At 35.5% G+C, this 19,153-nt stretch overlaps 1 protein-coding gene across 2 annotated transcripts in view; it reads right to left on the bottom strand.

Annotated features, from left to right (window-relative positions):
- The window catches only part of RAB3GAP1 (RAB3 GTPase activating protein catalytic subunit 1), a 124,646-nt gene extending 113,015 nt beyond the window's left edge, over positions 1 to 11,631 (bottom strand). For both annotated transcript variants that reach the window (XM_090279467.1, XM_090279472.1), the window contains exons 1-3: positions 11,553 to 11,631; positions 11,396 to 11,451; positions 7,135 to 7,210 (exon numbers count right to left, since the gene is read on the bottom strand). In XM_090279467.1, coding sequence (XP_090135593.1) covers positions 7,135 to 7,210; positions 11,396 to 11,451; positions 11,553 to 11,570 — 150 coding nt within the window. In that variant the 5' untranslated portion in view covers positions 11,571 to 11,631. The remainder of the gene's footprint in view (positions 1 to 7,134; positions 7,211 to 11,395; positions 11,452 to 11,552) is intronic.
- Positions 11,632 to 19,153: the final 7,522 nt, after the last annotated feature.

Here is a 19,153-nt window from a genome sequence, read left to right as displayed (position 1 = left end):
ACCAAGACACATCATAATTAAAATGCCAATGTTAAAGATAAAAAAAAGTCTTAAAAGCAGCAAAAGAAAAGCAGAGAGTTACCTACAAGGAGTTCCCATAAGACTATCAGTGGATTTCTCACAAGAAACTTTGCAGACACGAAGGGACTGGCAAGAAGTAGTCAAAGTAATAAAAAGCAAGGACCTACAACCAAGGTTACTCTATCCAGCAAAGCTATCATTTAGAATGGAAGGGCAGATAAAGTGCTTCCCAGACAAGGAAAACTAAAGGAGTTCATCATCACCAAGCCATTATTACATGAACTGTTAAAGGGACTTATTTAAGAATTAGAAGATTAAGACTATGAACAGTAAAATGACAACAAATTCACAACTATCAACAACTGAACCTAAAATAACAAACTAAGTAAACAACCAGAGCAGGAACACAATTGTAGATATGGAGATCATGTGGAGCGTTGTCACTGGGGAGGGGGAAGGAGGAGAATGGAAAAAAAAGGTGCAGTTATTAAGAAGCATAATTAGTAGGTACAAAATAAGACAGAGGGATGTCAAGAATAGTATAGGAAATGGAGAAACCAAAGAACTTATATGCATGACCCATGGGCATGAACTAACGGGTGTGGGGGTTGCTGGAGGGAAGGGAGGTACTGGGCAAAAGGGGACTAAGGAGGGAAAAAACAGCAACAACTATAATAGCATAACCGATAAAATATATTTTAAAAAACTATTTATTGAGCAGATACCAGGCAATGTGTATGTATCTAATAAATGAATTCGCAAATTAAATATTAATTTTTGAAGAGCTCACATAGCAGATTTATGTTGACTCTTTATAGAGTTAAGTTATAAAGAGATTTTATAACAAAGAACAGCCTAAAATAAAGTGAGCAAATGGTTTTGGTTAGGTCCTTTAATTTACTTTAGAAATATTTTTTTGTAGTTCTATTTGTTTTAGTGCCACATATCCTATACAAATTAAAAGTTCAAAGCGAAATTCACAATGTATATTGAAAATTTTATTTATGACACTGAAAGACAATTGTGCTACAACTAAATGGCAAGCAAAAAAATCTTTAAATATATATTAAAAATAATAGAACTAAGAAATAACAACTGAAAACATCTAAAGAGACCTCTTATCAATCTCAGATTACCTGAGCTTTTTCACCAGAAGACAATGCATAAAATTACATAGTTGGAAAAGAGAGGACCTTTTCAACCTCTGAAAGGCTCTCCAGGTATCTTCAGACTACACCATGAGAATTGCTGATCCAATGGCACTCTAATCTAAGCTCAGGGCTGTGGACTGACTGAGCTTCATTGGATTTAGGCAACAGAAGACAAAGTTCAAAGATGGCAAGGAAGTTCTAAAGTTAAGGTGTAAATTCTAGAAGCCAACAGGGAATAAGTCCCAAAATTTGCATAAAAACTCTGTCTCAAATCTTGGCTGTCTGCTAAACCATGCACATGCAGTGGGACTCTAGGGTTCAGTGAAAAGCAGGAGAGTGAAAAAAAATAAAAGTATTCAGCTGCTGTCACCACCCAGAAGAGAACGGAGTTTTAATCCAGACAAATGAACTGCTTGCTAGATAAAAATTAAGATGACGACTCTTCAGAGGACCACTACAGAATCTAGTCACTATATTTCACTCAAAATAAAACTATGAAATTAAGAAATTACTGATATTCCCATAACAACAAAACAAAATATTTTTTTTAAAGCCTAGGAAAATGTGACCTGTACTGAACTCAAAAGAAACAGTCAACTTCTATACCCAAGAGGGTTCAGGTGTTGCAACTGGTTTTACACTAGCTACAATAAATACATTCAAGGACAAACTTAGAGATGAGAAACCTCAGAGAATTGAAAATTATAAATAGTACCAAATAGAAATTCTTGACCTAAAAAACTACAATAACTGAACTGGAAAATACGTCAGATGGGATTAACAGCAAATTGGAGACAACAAAAGAAATAGTAAATGAACTCAAAGGTAACTCAAAAGAAGTTATCTAAGAGAAAAAACAAAACACTGAAGACAGCAGAGCCTTAGAGACCTATGCCTATCGAACAGTAGTAAGAGGTCAAAGATAAGTGTAGAGAATGGGACAAAAAAAGACTTGAAGGAGTAAAAGCCCAACTTCCCTAATTTGATAAAAAACAAAAAATTTAAATATTCAATATTAGCAAAGAAAACACAAGTACACACATCATAGTTAACTTATACATAAAAGATAAAGAAAAAATTATTGCAAGCACCCAGAGAGAAAAATGCCAATATAAAACAAAAATACGAATAAAACCTAATTTTTCATCAGAAATTAAAGAGAGCAGAAGAAAATATAACCACATCTTCAAAAGAACTGGGGGGAAAATATATCAAGCCTGAATTCCTCAGCAAAACTGCCCTTCAAAACCAAGGTTTAAAAAAAGATATTTTCAGATAAACTGAATTTGTAGCCAGTCAAAAGTATGTCAATTCTCTAAAAAATAAAAATTATATGATTCAGGAATTTTACTTCTGGGTATACACACAAAAGGACTGAAAACAGGAATTTGAAGAGCTATTTGTATAACCACGTTCACAGCAGTGTTATTCATGATTGCCAAAAAGTGGAAACAACCCAAATGTCCATCAACAAATGAATAAATGGATTAACAAAACGTCATGCAAGGGAATATTATTCAATCTTTAAAAGGAATGAAATTCTGACATATTCTACAACATGGATGAACCTAGAAAACAAGCTTAGCGAAACAAGCCAGGCACAAATGGACAAATACTGTATGATACCACTTACATGAGATACCTAAAGTAGTCAAATTCATAGAAGATCAGGATAGTGGTTACCAGGGGCTTGGAGAAGGGGAGAGAAAGTTATTGTTTAGTGAGTACAGAACTTCAGTTTGGATTGATTAAAACTTAAACAATGTGGAAATACTTAATGCCAATGAATTTTACACTTAAAAATGGATAAAATGGTAATTTTTATGATTTACTACAATAAGGAAAATTTTAAATCAACATAAATTACCATATTCAGAGAATAAAATTTAAAAACCATGATTATCTCAATAGATACAGAATAAGATTTGAATAAATTAAATTCTCATTCATGATAGAAAACTTCCAGCAAAGAAAAGAATTTCCTCATTGTTATAAAGAACACCTATGAAAAACCTACAGCTCTCAGTGCTGGAGTACTGAAAATTTCCCCTCCACCTTTGCAAATAAGTCAAGATGTCTACTCTCAATAGTTCTATTTAACATTTTACTGGTTAGTGCAATGACAAGAAATAAAAAGTAAAAAAATGAAAAAAAGAGTAAAACTGTCCCCATTGACAGGCAATATGATTATGAATGTAGAAATGCAGAAGATTTAAAAATTATGAATCTTTACATCTATCTAGATACAAAATCAACATAAAATTTTATTGTATGTCTATGCACTAGCAACAAACTAGAAAATGAAATTAGGAATTCCATTTACAAACGCATCATACAACATAAAGTACTTAGTAATAAATTTAACAGAAGATATGCAAGACCTCCACTAAAAACTGTAAAACACCGAGAAAAATTAAAGATGACTTTTAAATAGAGATGTGCCATGTTCATGATTGGAAGCTTCAAGACTGTCAAAACATCGATTCTCCCCAAAGTAATCTATAAATTCAACACAATCCCAATCATAGTAACAGCATAATCATTCTTTTAACAGAAACTGAGAAGTTTATTCTAAAATTCATAATGGAAACATAAAGGACCTACAATAGACAAAACAATCTTGGGAAAACAACAAAAGCTAGAGAGTTTATACTAACTTCAAGACCTACTATAGAGTTCTTCAGTGGTCCTCAACTAGGGGCACTTTGCCCTTCAGGGGACATTTGGCAATGACTAGATACATTTTTGGTTGTCATCATCACTGGGAGGGTGCTACTGGCATCTCGTAGATAAGAGGCCATGGATACTACTAGATATTATATACTCCAGAATACAGCCCCATGACAGTCTTGCCCAAAATTTCAATGATTCCAAGGTTGAAAAACCCTAAATTATAGCAGTCAAAACAACTGAATAACACCAGGATAGTCAAATACATTAATGGAGCAGAATACAGAGTACAGAACGTGACCCCTGAGGTCAACTCTCAGACAAAGGCAACAGAGTAACTCAATGGACAAAAAAGTGTTTTTTTCCCAGAAGATTCTACAAAACATAGGATATCTATATGTAAAAAATTGAACCCTTAGGGAATGCCTGAGAGCTTGGGCATGCTGAATGGCAGGAGGGAAAGGGGGAAAAATTGGAACTGTAATAGATAATCAATAAAATATAATTTAAAAAAATTGAACCTTGACTCCCCACCTCAGATGGATCATAGACCTATCCAAATAAAAGCTAAAGTGATAAAGCTTCTAGAAGAAAACATAAAAAGAATATCTTCAAAACCCAGCAAATCCATTGAGTCAAGACTTAAAAGCAGTATAGAACTAAAAGACTCTTACAACTCAACCCAACTGAAAACATGAATAGATATTTCACAAAGACATACATACAAATGGCTAATAAGCACATGAAAAAAGTGGTCAATACCAATATTCACCACAGCAATACAAATTAAGACCAGAATGAGAAATACAAATTAATTCTACTAACTATATATGCATTAGGGTGACTAAAATTTATAAGACTGAAAACCAATTGTTGGTGAGAATGTGGAGCCACCCAAACTCTCATATATTTGCTGGGGGATGGGGGCAGTAAAAAGGTACAAAAAGCTTCAGCAGTTTCTTACAGTTAAGCATACACTATCCTATGACCCTATATATCACTCTAAAGTTTTTACCCAAGAGAAATAAAAACATGTCTACAAAAGGCCTCATACAAGAATGGTCTACTTTATTCATAATAGCCCAAGTCTTGTCAACCAGTGCAACAATTTGTAGCATATTCATACAATAAAAGGTTACATGCAATAACCTAGAATAACGTCAAAACTATTTATTTTTAAAAAAACACAGGCACAAAGAGTATATGCTGTATGGTGTCATATAAAAGAAATTCCAGAGCATGCAAAAGTAATCTACAATTTAAGTGGGCGGTGGGGAGAACACTAAATGCCTAGGGGGTCATGGGAATTAACTGGAAAGGATCACTGAGACATTTCCGGGGTGACCAAAATGTCCAATAGCTTGAGTGAGGAGTATTACACTGATGTAAATATTTGTCAAAAGTAAGCAGCTTTATGTATTACAATGTATGTGAATTTTTATCCGCAAAAAAAAAAAAAAAAAAAAAAAAAAACAATTATTAAAAAACATCTAGTAGGGGTGGAGAGGTGATAGAGGTACTACTGAGACAAGAAATGGCAGAATATTAATTATTGAAACTGGGTGATGGGCACATGGGGGTTCATTAAATTATTTTATTTATTTAGAATTTTTTATAATTAAAGATTTTTTTAAAATTATTTTTCTTAATTCTTCCTCAATGAAGAGAACTGGTAATCATTGCCCTTTACATAAAGTATCTTCTAAAGGCATGCTCTAAACTTTCTTTTCAGTGCTGAATAATCCCTGTCCTTTATACTTTCTTGAATCTCATTCATCATAGTCACAGTTCACCTTGAAATCTCTTCATTTTCTATATCTCATTTTATTTACTATACTCTCTAGGAAGGAGAATTGGATAGCTACACTCCTTTAGTCCCTACTACCTGTGTCAGTAATGCTACCTACTCTGAATACATTACCCAACTTATGTTCCCAAATTGAATTTTTGTATCTAAAATTTTAGTCTTAATTGTTTACTTTTTTATTACTTCTATCTCTCATGAGAATTTATGTTCAATGGCTGAACTGAACATACATGGATCTTGCTCACTTTTTCTTCAGATCTGGCACATAGCAGGTACTTAGTAAATATGTGTAAATCATAGAATTAAGGAATATCAGAGCTCACAAATATCCAATTTAGCTCTGTTTTTGGTGATGCATTTTCCATTCCAGTTACACCCAGCTTGTTTGCCTTTAATCTCACTGATATCTGTATCAACTGTTGTTACGCATTAGTTTCAAGTGAAATAGAATGATCTGTGATTGAGAACTTCACATTTTATTTCAAAAAGTAAACATAAAAATATTTTAATATAGCAAACCAATTGAGTCTATATATTTCAGATCTTTAAATATGATTTCTGTATGTAGTGTTACTTTCTCTGCTCTTATTCATATGGCTGAAGAAATATATCCTAATGCTTTGATAGTCTCAAATTCTGTTAACATCACCACTAAGATGAAAAAACCTAGCAAATATTGAGAACTGAGAGTTCCTTACAGAGGGTTAAATTGCAGTTTATAATAGATTTATAATAAAAATAATCAATTTTACTTCAAAAGAATTTATCTAACAAAACATCTACATAAGCCTAAATCAAACTGTTAGTTCCCTTCATCAAAATACAGAAAATCTAGGTTTATTCTCAGAGTACATTCTTTACTAAACATTTGGGCATAGTTTATAAGTAAAACTGCCAGTACCTTAGATAACAGAATTAGAGTTCCACCTTAATTTTGAATATTTTTTCAGTCTTATCCTCAAAGCATCTATGAGGTTGAAAAAGCAGGGGGAGGTGGGGGAGGGTGGAGGTGGGGAGAATAAGTATTAGTGGTATTGTAAAATACAAAAATTGAGTAAAATAAATGCTAATGACAGCAGTCAGTTGTTAAAACCAAAACTTTTCCTCATTAGTTAAGTAAAATACTCTACCCAAGAAGTTGCTAATTGCAATGTTTCTCTCACCAACTAAAAAATATTGAAAAAAGATTTACTAACATTCTAAGGGAGAAGGCAAGAGAGAAGGAAACATTAGGAAAAACAAAATCACTCACAAAGAATGACATTATACATATAAAATTTTATTTAAAAAACAGTTCACAAAACCCTTACATATATTATTTGCCACAGATTCAAATCCAAATTCTTCCAGGTACCATTTTATGATCGTAAATTATATATAATTTTTTTAAAAATGTAACTCAAATGTACCAAATGCAACAAAGAGCTTAAAAATAAATGTTTCCAAGTAAATACTCATTTAGAGACACCAGCAAATAGATCTGACCTTTTCAAGTGGCTTTCCCAAAGAGTTTCCAATTAGTTTCCAGTCATTCAAGACTTCTTCAACTCTGGAAATAAACCTAGGAAGGAGCAAAAAAACTTTCTAAACATGTAACTGCATATTTTTTTACTTCTGTTACGCAATTCTTTTAGAAAGTATTTTTTATATTTAACATTTTTATCAGAGAAGTCTCCATAAGTTTAGTACTGTTAGTCTAATTTATCAATGTAGAATAAAACTGATAATTTTCTTAACCCAAGAACTCCTAGATTTTGATTTTTAAGTCTGCTTATCCAACAAAGGCATTCTACCTACTACAAATTAAGAATTAATAAATCTGTCCATATAAAATGAATAAATTTGAGAGAAGTAAAAACTGACAGACTAACATGATACTATTAAAGAAAATTATGAAACCCATAACTTTTTTCCTATCCTCAAAATAAATGATCTATTTAATTTTTCCTCTAAAGATTTAGAAATTCCCTAATATTTTTCCTCATCCCCCCAAAAGAAAACATTATTTGGGAACTTTGCTCATTAAACTAAAACAAGTTTTAAGGAACAGCTGACAAGAAAATGCAAGTACATTTTTCAGCTTTAAGGAATAACTGACAAACAGATTTTATAATTATTCACTACTCTAAATCTAATGATCAAGCAGACCTATATTTAAAAAAGAATGAATTTGACAATATCAGCAAATGAGAACTGTCAAATCTCAGTAATGTTAAATAGATTTAAAAGACACTTTCGGAAGACTTGTTATTACTCTAAGAGGCTGACCTCTTATGTAAAAGTATGATGCAATATAACACCAACATTTCTCTTGTAAAACACCTATAATAGTATTGATAGTAACAGTTACTACTAGTTAAAATATAAGACATCAGGTTTTTTCTTCAGTGATATTACATACTAATATTTACATTTGTGTTGTAACAGTAACAATAATCACCTTTTACAAATCAACTGAACCTTCTAAGTAATTACCTTTTAAAAATTAAAGGCATTAACAGCCTGCTAAACCAAGCACGCCGTTGTCCGGAGACAGCCAACTGACCTGGAGTCTGCACAATCCTTCCCCATGTGGGAAGGCCACCCTCCCCTCCACACCCCCACTCTTATTAGGGATTTCTGGACCCAAGGGTAGGTAGGACGACGACCATGTCCAGCTTGAAGCAGCTAGAGGAGCTTGAGACCTTCGCCCATTGTCCTTTACAAGATTACAAAGGGTCTTAATATCTGAGAGGGAGGGATAGTTATTTTTTACGAACCATGGGTATGGACTTGGGGGGGGATGCTGGGGGAGGGAGATACTGGGTGGAGGGGAGTAAAGGGGAAAAAATTGGAACTACTGTAACAACATAATCAATAAAATATACTTTAAAAAAAAAAAAAAAAAAAAAAGTTACAAGACACCAGTATGGTGTGAATAAATTATTTACAATTGAAAAAAAAAAAAAAAATTAAAGGCATTAATATACTAATTCACTTTTGAGGGGGTTCAATGAAAAGGCCATTATCAATTTGGAAATGAGTGCTGTAGAACTAAATTAACATGTTTTTAAAAAGGAATAAAAATTTAATAATAAAAGTGCAATTTAATAATAAAAGGGTATCCATATATGAGCAAAATTTGCATGTGAAATACACATTGCATTTATAAAGTTAAAAAACATGGAACCTATCTTAATGTCCAATTACAGCAAACAGTTGTAAATTAATGGTATATCCATTCACTGGAATAATATGTACTCATTAGTAATCATATTTTAAAGAACATTTCAAATGTTCAAGTTAAATGGAAACTATATAAGTATTAATATGGTTTGATACAAAAAGTTTACAAACATTAGAAGGCATTTTCTCAAAATATCAATAGTAGCTATCTAATGGTGGTAGGATTACAGATAATTTTTCTTTCTTTTTAATTCTACTATTGGACTCTATCCTGAAAGTATTGAGATTTGACTAGAAAAGTTTAATAACTTTATTCCTGAAAGCTCTCTAGATCTCAGATGAAGGGTCATTTCCTCTGACTCCTCATTCTGTAACAGGCCTAATGGCTATATGCTCCTATAAGGCCAGGTTTATTCCTCTCCTCAGCTCTTATTTCAATTGTAATTAGACTCATTTCTATTATTATTTGATTAATGTCTGTCTCTTCCACTACACTGTACATTCAGTAAGTGTAGAAATCATCAGTTTTATTGACCACCAAATCCCTAATGTCCTGAGCTGTGCCTAAAATATGGGCACTCAATAAATGTTTCATCAATGGACAAATGATAAAGAGTATGGGCATCTAGTCAGTCCTCTCAATAAACTGTATGGCTCAAAACATGCCAACAAGAACTTTTCATTCAAACATTAAACTCAAAGTTTAAGAGACTACAAAGTCTTAACTTCTTTCCATGAATCATAAAACACTAGTTTAATTCCAGAAACAAGAGCATAAAAGTCAAGAACCAAATTTCCTACTTTGTGGGTAGTTCTCATAACTATATTAACAATTATTTCCATATAAGAAGCTAAAGGGGTGCACATTCTCCTGGCTGGTGGTGTGCCCGACTCTGCAGACACGTGAATAAATGCCTCGCTTTGCTGCTCAAAAAAAAAAAAAAAAAAAAAAGAAGCTAACAGATTTTAATATTCTACTTCAGAATATTTTAAATACTTAGCTGGGGGAAAGTGATTATTTTCCATTCCATATTCTGATGTTTCCTCCCTCACTCCCACCCCCATCCTCCAAGATTCAGGTTACATTTTTCTAACTACCTTCAAGACACCAAGTTATTATTTCATAGTTATCAGGTCTAAAACTGCACTCTTCTCACTTCACCACTTTATCCTCATTCCTTCAAGAAAGAAACTGCAGTTCCGCGTTTGCTTCTTTCTACTCTTACATTTCATCAAGTGTATCTAAATCATTTCTGAAATGTCTAACAATCGGGAATCCCTGGTCTTACCGCACCAAACCTAGAGACTCCTTTACTGTACTTAGCTTTGGAGGCTGTCCATAACCTGGTCCCATCTTTATTAATCTGTTACTTCTCTTGAATAGATAACCTTCACCCAATAACACATTTCTTCCTTCATGAAGTCCCAAAGGTTCAAATTCACTTGTCAGTACCTTTTCACGTCTAACCAACCACACCTCCTACTTCCAAGGCCCAGCTCATTTTCTATCTTTTCTATGAAAACGTCTCCAACAATTCTAATCCGCAACAATATCATCCTTATTTAAACTGCTATTTGTACAGTTAGTAGCAGTTGGCTAACAATTTAACTATTTTGTTTTGTTCGTTAAAATACAGATCAAGGGTTTTTTTTTTTCTATTAGCATAATCCTGGACACACAGTGCCTCTCAGTAAAGCCTGGCCAGTATCGTTATGTCGTACTGACTTCTTTTTTTTGGAAGGTACCCGAGGTCAAGCCATTATTCCAGCAAGGATCTTTTATATTTTCCTGTGTCATCTAACGACATGCCATCCACACATTTTCTTTCCCAACCAGAAAGATTATAAAATGTCGCAACAAACTATAAGTCAAAACCCTCAAAACTGGGGTTTCTGTGACACTGAACACAAAATTTCTCGATCTAAGATATAACTCCACCCGAAACTTGGCTTTCAGCTAATTTCAGTGATACAACAGTTTCACCTGTTCCATGGAGTTGGATAAGCACAGGAAGCCTGGGCCGATTACCCACTGAAATGTAACTATTTCAATCAAAGCGCTCCTAAATCCTTGCAGACTACTTAAAAGGTTATTCTAAAAGATGGCATGGAAACGTTGGGCGCGGGGGGCAGATGGGCGACCACCATTAAGTACGCTGAGGGTTTTCACCGGAAAGGGTAAACCAATGTTACACAGGAGGAGAAAAAGCAGCGGCGAAGTTTATTGCTCACTATAACGAGTTTAAAATAAATAAAAACAGTACGGAAGTGGGAGCCCCGGAAACTGTGCGCGGGGGCAACATCCAAGGTCTAACTAAAGTGGTGTGAAGGTGAACAGAACTTGGTCTGACAGCAGCTGTCGCCAAGGGTTTGGCTGCCGGGGGCGGGCCGGGGCTTCTCAGACGCCAGACGCGGAAGAGGCCGGCAGCTGACCAGAGACAGGAGGAGGCGGAGACCCGGGAACGCCTGGCCCTCACTTTTCCCCAATGCAGTGGCGTGAGCTGTGGTTTGTCTATGCTGGGGAAGCGGCGTCCCCCGCCGAGGCCCACGGTACTGACAACCAACGAGACGACTCACTCACCTTTCCCATTCGGAAGCAGTGGTGAAGTCCGTGAGCTCAAATACCTCGGACTCGGGCTGCGGGAGGGGAAAGAAAGAAAAAAAGAGATTGAACGCCCAGGGGCTGAGGCGGAGGAGCAGACTTACAGACAGGCACAGGAAGGGAAGAAGAAACTCACCTCACTGTCACCCGCCATCTTGAGGATCCCTTGGACGGGCGCTAGGGCTGCCGGGAAGAAGAGTGGGAAAGCAAGGGGAGGAGGAAAAGAAGGGCGCCGCGCATGCGGGGGCGGGGCCTTCATGGCCTCGCCCCCACGAGGCGCTGCCACCTGTTAATCCTGATTGTAAAAGTCTTTTCAGGCTGAAGTTAATGCATTTAAAAAAAAATGATTTGGAAAAAGTAGAAAAACTGTAATAGCAAAATAATAAACTTTAAAAATACTTTGAACTTGTACTTTTACAATAATCAATTCAGGAAGGAAACGGAAGCTAAGCGGTAAGACAAGACCCTTGAGTCTCAGGTTAAGATTGTATTAAAAACCTAAAGCACTTTTAGTTTTTCATTCATCCTCTCTGTTAATTTCTGGGCCCTGAGCTGGATGCTCTAATATCCACCCTCCCGCATCCACACTTTCGAAGAATGTACACAGTTTAGTTCAGCCAGGAAATAAAAATCATCATGCTAGTTATCTGGTTTCTGGGAAGAGCAAGGTGCTATTCAATGAATACTTCATTTTGAGAAACAGATGTTCTATCAATTAATACATACTGAAGTATTTACAGATAAAATGAGACCATGTCCAGGATTTACTTGAAAATAATGGGAGGTGGAAGTAGGTAGAGCTACGAATAAAACAGGATTAGCTATGAGTAGGTAATTGCTTTAAGTCAGTGATACACACAAGACTGTTTATATTCCACTTCTATTAGGTCTGAAATTTTTTATAATTAAAAGGTTTTAAAAAACCAAATCTCATGTAATGAGTTTTGCAACCCACAAGAAGGAATTTGAGGGTAGAGAGCTAAGAAGTGCAGTATAAGCAATACAAAATTCAATCAAAATAAAAGTTTAGAGTTATCAAAATTTGTTGATATAGATAGAGCAGATGAGGAAATTAAGGTCAGAAAAATTTTGACAACATATAGTTTCTGCCAGTGCCAAGCCTTGAACCTTGTCTCTTAATGGTCCTTCTAGTTTCTGTACACCGTGCTGGTGGGGGATTGTGAGCACTACTGCAGCAATTTTTCCCCAGAGGTCTCAAATTGGACCTTCATTCATTTTCAAGCATTTGTTCAACACGAACTATAGTAGATATCGTCCCTGACTTCAAGGAATTCAGGGTCTTGTAGGGAAACTGGAAATTCACTGCACATATAGAAAGAAGAGGTGCTACATGTGTCAGCATCACTATTAGCAATGGGGGGCGATCAGTGGTAACCTTGACAAGAAGCATCTTGAAAGCTGAAGGATAAGATGGGGGCAGCCAGGTTGGGGTGGGGAAGGCTTCTAAGCAGAGGGAATAGCATGTCCAGAGGCTTGAAGGTAGAAAACTCAGATCTGTATAATGACCAAAGAAGAGCACCTCAAACACAGTGTTTGCAATGAAGTTGAAGAAGTAGGTATAGACCAGACCATATAGGGCTTTCAAGGCTAGGCCCTTTATTTGAAGTACAATGGAAGTCATTAAAATCTTTCAAGCAAGAGGGCATTGTGATCCAATAAACATTTTGTAATATTGTCTGGGTGCTATATCATGAATTGGAGGGGACACAAAAGAAGTAGTAACAGCTGGTGACTGTAAAGCCTCCAGAGAGAGATGGTTTGGAGACTTTGACTAGGGTGGTCAGCAGATCAGGTGAACTTATTTGATATGTATTTTGGATATATGATAGACAAGATTTGATAATGAATTAGTGTAATAATAAGGAAAAGGAAGGAATCAAAGGTAATTTTCTGGTGTCTGACCTAAGCGACTATGTGAGTATGATGCCATGTTCTGAGATGAGGAAGATGGGAATGAGCAAGGAAACAAGTGTTCATTTGGCAAGTGTTAAGTCTGACAGGCTTGTAAGACATTCCAGGGGTGTTGTCAAGGAAAAACCTGGGGTGAAGATATAAATTTGGGAGTCTTTTAAATCACAAAAATAGATGAGGTAATTTAAGAAGAGACTATAGAAAGAAAGAGAATGAGCTTCACATAAAGGCCTGAAGAAATTTTATTTTTAGAGATGTAAAAAAGTATCCAGTGAAAAAAGAAAATAGTGGCTAGAGAATTAGGAAAATGAGAGAGTGATGGCGCAGAACCCAAGAAAGGAGACTATTTCAAGATGGTAAATATTGACTGCTGCTGTAAAATTAAGCTAGAGGGTAATATAGGGTCAAGAGTTATTGATTGTTGTTGTTTCTTGGTTTTTTGTTTGTCTTTTTCATTTGTCAAATGATAATACAGTTGACCTTTGAACAATATGGGTGGGAGGAGAAAGAGATGATAGCGATGAAGGGGGGATGGAGTTCTTCAGAACACACAAAAGGGAATGAAGGATATGGGGGGAGGTTGGCTTTTTCTGATAAGAGAAAAAAGGAAAGAAAAAGATGGATACAGAATTAAACATCAGGAGATTTGTACATATAAAAGGAAAATAAAGGCCTGGCTGCTGTGGCTCAGTGGATTGAGCGTCTGCCTGCGAATGAAGGGTCGCTGGTTTGATTCCCAGTCAGGGTACATGACTAGGTTGCACGTCAGGCCCCGGTTGGGGGCGCAAGTGAGAGGCAACCACACAGTGATGTTTCTCTCCCTCTCTTTCTCCTTTCCCCTCTCTCTAAAAATAAATAAATAAACAAATAAATATAAATAAATAAAGGAAAGGAAAATAGTTACTTGTTCACTTAACTTTTCAAGATTCTCACCAAGTGAAATAAATCTGTAGGTTTTAAGGCTAGACAAATCCAGGTTTAGCCATTTACTAACCATGTGACTTTGAGCAAATTAGTTAACTCATCTAAACCACAATTTCTTCATTAGTAAAATACAGCTTGTGATACCTCTTATTTCATAGGATCATGGCAAAGATATAATTCTATGTACATATGTAAAATGGTTAGCACATGTCCTAGAATGTAGAAGGTGATCAATGATGGTAGTAGCATTTATAATAAATGTACTATGAAAATCATAAAGTGCTATTCACATGTAAGACATTACTTTTTTCCCCCTTACTTAGCCATGAAGAAGTTTCAGTACATATCAAAACCAGAAACTAAAAAATTCACAAAGACTTGGCTTCATGAATTTTAGAAGTGTATGAAACAGCCTTATCATGTTGCTAGATAAAGTTTTCTTTCAAGATATTTTTGGCTCCCTGTCTTCTCCCTGGAGAAACTTTTTAAATTAGTTATTTGTTAAAGTGAAGCGTGAAGCCAGATGCTAATGATGTAAAGTACTCAGGGGAGACACACTTTTATTAGATTTTCACTGGTTCAAAAAGCAGAAAAACGAATGTTTCTTCTGTATTGAGAGCTATTTTGCTACACGTCCAAAGGCAAGGGCTTTTCCATGCCAATGTGTTTCCTCTCTGGCATAATTTTCAGTTACTTCAATGAGTTACCAAAATTGCAACAGGGAAATTTTTGAGGCATAGACAATTTAAGAGATTAGAAGCCTGAAAATGTGGGGACATAACAGATTGATTAGGTCTTTGTGAGAGAGTCAACATTGTTTGTAAGAGGAGCAATAACAATGGGACTACACCATCCTCATCTACCTTGATGGCATCTGTGCAGGGAGACTCAGGAATTTCTATGCTGCTACCATGAGAACAATTGCAACAGACAGTACAGCTAGAAGAGGAAGACATGCTATGAGAACAAGAAACTCTTTAGAGAGAAAGTCTCAAAATCAAAATTCTCAGCATTTATTCATTCATTCTGCAATATTTATTAAATGTCTACTGTTATGGCACTGTGGTCAATCTATGGAGGGATTCAAAGAATAATCTTTGTGCTCAATGTGTTCACAGTCTGAGGTAAAACATAAAGAATTAAAATATGGTTTAGAAAGGGATGAATCATGGTTATCCACTTCTTAAAACTCTTTGTGAAATTAGTAGCTGGAAAATATTCAAGTGATCTTTCAGAACACACACATTATCTTATATTCTAAATAAGTAGTCCATTATTTCTTGAACTAGAAAGAGGTATAGTCAACAAGTCATGGAATCTCCAGAGAATTTCAAGAGAAATAGTCTTCATATATTCACCATTTATTCAGTCATTTCTTCATTTAATAAACATTTGTTAAAAGCAGCTGCTATGTGCCTGGCACTATTCTAGAAATTGGGATATAAAAATATAAAGACAAAGTGCCTTACCGCAGAAAGTTTTAAGTATAAAGTAATAAGTGAAGAGCAGCTAGTTCCAATTTTTAAGTTTGTAACTTGTTGTCTACTAGATTCAGAAAGGACAGTATTTGCTGTTAGGCTGATTTAGTTTGTCCAAGTTTATGTGTTTCTATTTTTTAAAATATTTTAATAGTTCTTGAATTCTGAATCTAGGAAACTAAAGAATTAATTCAAGAGTCATGAGATTTGTGTACAAGTTTATAGAATAAGCAGGCTTTTCTAAGCCTATGTTTGTATCTGTACGATTAGTCATATTTTACACAGGCATATTCTTATTTAATCACCAGTCTTTCCTTGTTAGTGAGAGTGAACTATTTTAGGCACAGATGATTAATAAATGCAAAAGCTTATACCCAATCCTGACATTATTTTGTATTGTGATGCTCTAAGTACCACTGACTACTTTTACATTAATAATATTTCCAAATGCTTGCTGATCTGCTCATCAAATATCTTTTAACATTCAAGTCAGTCTATTTTCTAACTAGACTAGATGGACTGATTTCCATCCCAGCTGCTTCTGCTATATTGCTGCAGTTAATATTCTACTTTCCAGTTACCTTTGATCTTGCATTTGACCATTTATATACAGCAATATACTGCCTAGTAGGAGATACTTAAATCACTATCACCAGAGGTAGAGAGCCTGGGAATTGGATTTTAAATGTTCAAGTACTATACAATTAATGGGAATTTCTTTTCATCACAAGTTTCAAATTATATGCATAAAATAAACAACTTCCTTGACTGACTTTTCAATTCCCATACCACCAAGATAAAATAGCTAATATCAATTGTGTGAATTCTTTCAGAGCCTTTCTTATGCTTTTACATACTATTTGTGTATATAATAGATTTAGTTTTACCCCTCTTAAATCATTTTTGCACAAATGAATATGTGTAGCACTTAATATATGCCAAGCATTCTTTTAACTGTTTTTCTTATATTAACTCATTTATTTCTTACAATTATCATATGAGGCAGGTACTATTCTAATCATACATACATTGCAGATGAAGAACCTAAGGCAGAAAAAGCATTGATAACTGGCCCAAATCGTACACCTAGTAAGTGGTAGGTCTAGCTCCCAAACCTCCTCATCATACTAAAACAGGCTAAGCCTCTCTTTAACACGATGAGTATGCTCTTCAGTTGGTTTTTTAAGCCTCTCCCAGATGGGTTTCAAGTTTCTTTTCAGGCATTTCCCAAAGAGATTCACTCTGCACCTGTGCTGGTGGATATCCGCCAAAGATGGGTACCTGGAAAGCAAAGAGATCTGCTCCGCGCCTGGGTGAAGTGCCGGGCCCTGTATAAGCCAGACCCTGGCAGCTGTCTGGGGAGCCACGCTGTCTTCAGTGTGTGCTCCCATGGTGCATCAAGTTCCCTCCCTTTCTTCTTTCTCTCCACTTCGTTTTGAATTTCCTTTGTCTCCTTTTCTGATTTCTCTCTTGGGGTGGGGGTCAAGAACCTTTTCATCAGTGGCTGTACCAGTATCATGCTACTGTATATGCATTTTTCAGCAACTTGCTTTTTTTACTGAACTAGATGACTTGGTGCCCATTCAGGACATGATATAAAGCTCTTCTCACCTGTTTTACACTGCCCCACGGCATTCTAGAACTCAAAGCATAGATGTAGTACTTTTTATTTAATTGTCTCCTATAAGTTGACATGTAGATGATTTACATTCAAAGCCTTAACATTCTTAGATGGGTGATAAGTATATAGAGGTTCATTATATTATACTGTTTACTTTGCATGTTTGAAATTTTCCATGATAAAAGTTTTCTAAAAAAAAATACTAGGATAAAAATTTATTATACCAGCATTTTTGTGATCATTTGTGAGAATCATTCCAGGGTGAATACTGAGAAATGGAAATCCTGAGTTGAAAGTATATGTATTTTTAAATGTACTGTAATAGATAACACCAGATTGCAATGTCCAAAACAAGCACTACTAATTTACATACCCACCAATAGTAGCCATTTCCCCCATGCATTTAATATTATCAATCTTTTAAGTTTTTGCCAATATGCTGAACAAAAAATGGTTCAATTTACATTTCTCTGATCCTTGGTAAAGTTAATTTTTTATGTGTTTGCTGCCTATTCATATTTCTCTCCTATAAATCTTTCACTTGTCTTTCTGTGAGATTGCAAGAATCTGTGTTTTTATAAAATCTCTCCAGATGAAGCTGACAGCAACCGTATTTGTTTGCCAAGGCTTTAAGGATTGTCTTTTTTGGCTCCATATCATAGCACTGGAAATGTCCCTGCTCGTCTTCTCTTTTTGAGTTGCAGAGCACCTTATTTAATGAAATTAACAGCTGCTGCCATGCCCTTCAGAGTCACTGAAAACCCTGGTCTCCCTCTAGGTTTCTGTGTCTCTTAGACCTCAATGATCTCCTTTGTCTCTCTTCTCAGTCCACTAAAACGCCGAATTTATCCTCCTTTCTTTCCTCCAGTCTCTCACTCCCTCCTCCATCACCTTCTAAGTGAAAAAGAAGAGATTTAGGGCAAAGTTTTCCTAGGAAGATTGTGATCTTTAAAAGCAATCAGCCTTTTCACCCTGACTGGTGTGGCTGGGTTGGTCATCCCACATGCTCAAAGTCCCCCATTTTGATTCCCAGTCAGGATGCATGCCTGGATGGTGGTAAGTCTCCAGCTGGGTGTGTGCAGGAAGCAGCCAATCGATGTTTCTCTCCCTTCCTTCTTCTCTCTTAAAAAAAAAAAAAAAAGAAAGAAAAGAAAAATCAACTGACCCTTTCATGATTTTCTGAAAAAACTTTCACCTCTTTCCACAACTGTGCTTGCTGCAGGTTGAGCTTAACATGCAGAAGATGCAGTTCACATTCAAACTACTGCTGCCTCAGCAGAAAAGCTCTTTTTAAAATTTTAAATCCTTTAATCCTGTTCTACTCAATACATTCAGGTTGCCCAGGCATTCCAAAATTATTCATAGTGTATTCTGACAGTTAACATTGGATTTAAATCTTTAATTGTCATTCCTTTCAAGCTCCCCTACAGCATCGCATCTGCTACTGTTGTATCCTTAAATTATTTCTCCTCTCTACCTAGCCAGTATGTTATAAAAACATAGCTCTACTGAGAACTTGAGCTTTTCCCATACTGTTTTATACCCCTGCACAAAATTCTCCACTGTTTTTGAGCTTTCCCAGGTATATATTCAGTTCTAGAAACATTTACTGAGAAACTCCTATGTGTAAAATCCATAAACACATTAAGGGAAACAAAGATCATTAACATGCATCCCTTGTCCTCCAGAATCTAGAATCTAATGGAGAGATAAAATAACTACAACAAGCTTGATTCTGTTAAATGTCATAATGGAAGTATGAAATGATATGGGAACAGAGTG

This window comes from Furipterus horrens, unplaced genomic scaffold (genome assembly GCF_987537825.1).
Source record: "Furipterus horrens unplaced genomic scaffold, mFurHor1.1.pri manual_scaffold_1, whole genome shotgun sequence".
NCBI lineage: Eukaryota > Metazoa > Chordata > Mammalia > Chiroptera > Furipteridae > Furipterus > Furipterus horrens.
This window is presented reverse-complemented; position numbering and strand designations above follow the sequence as displayed.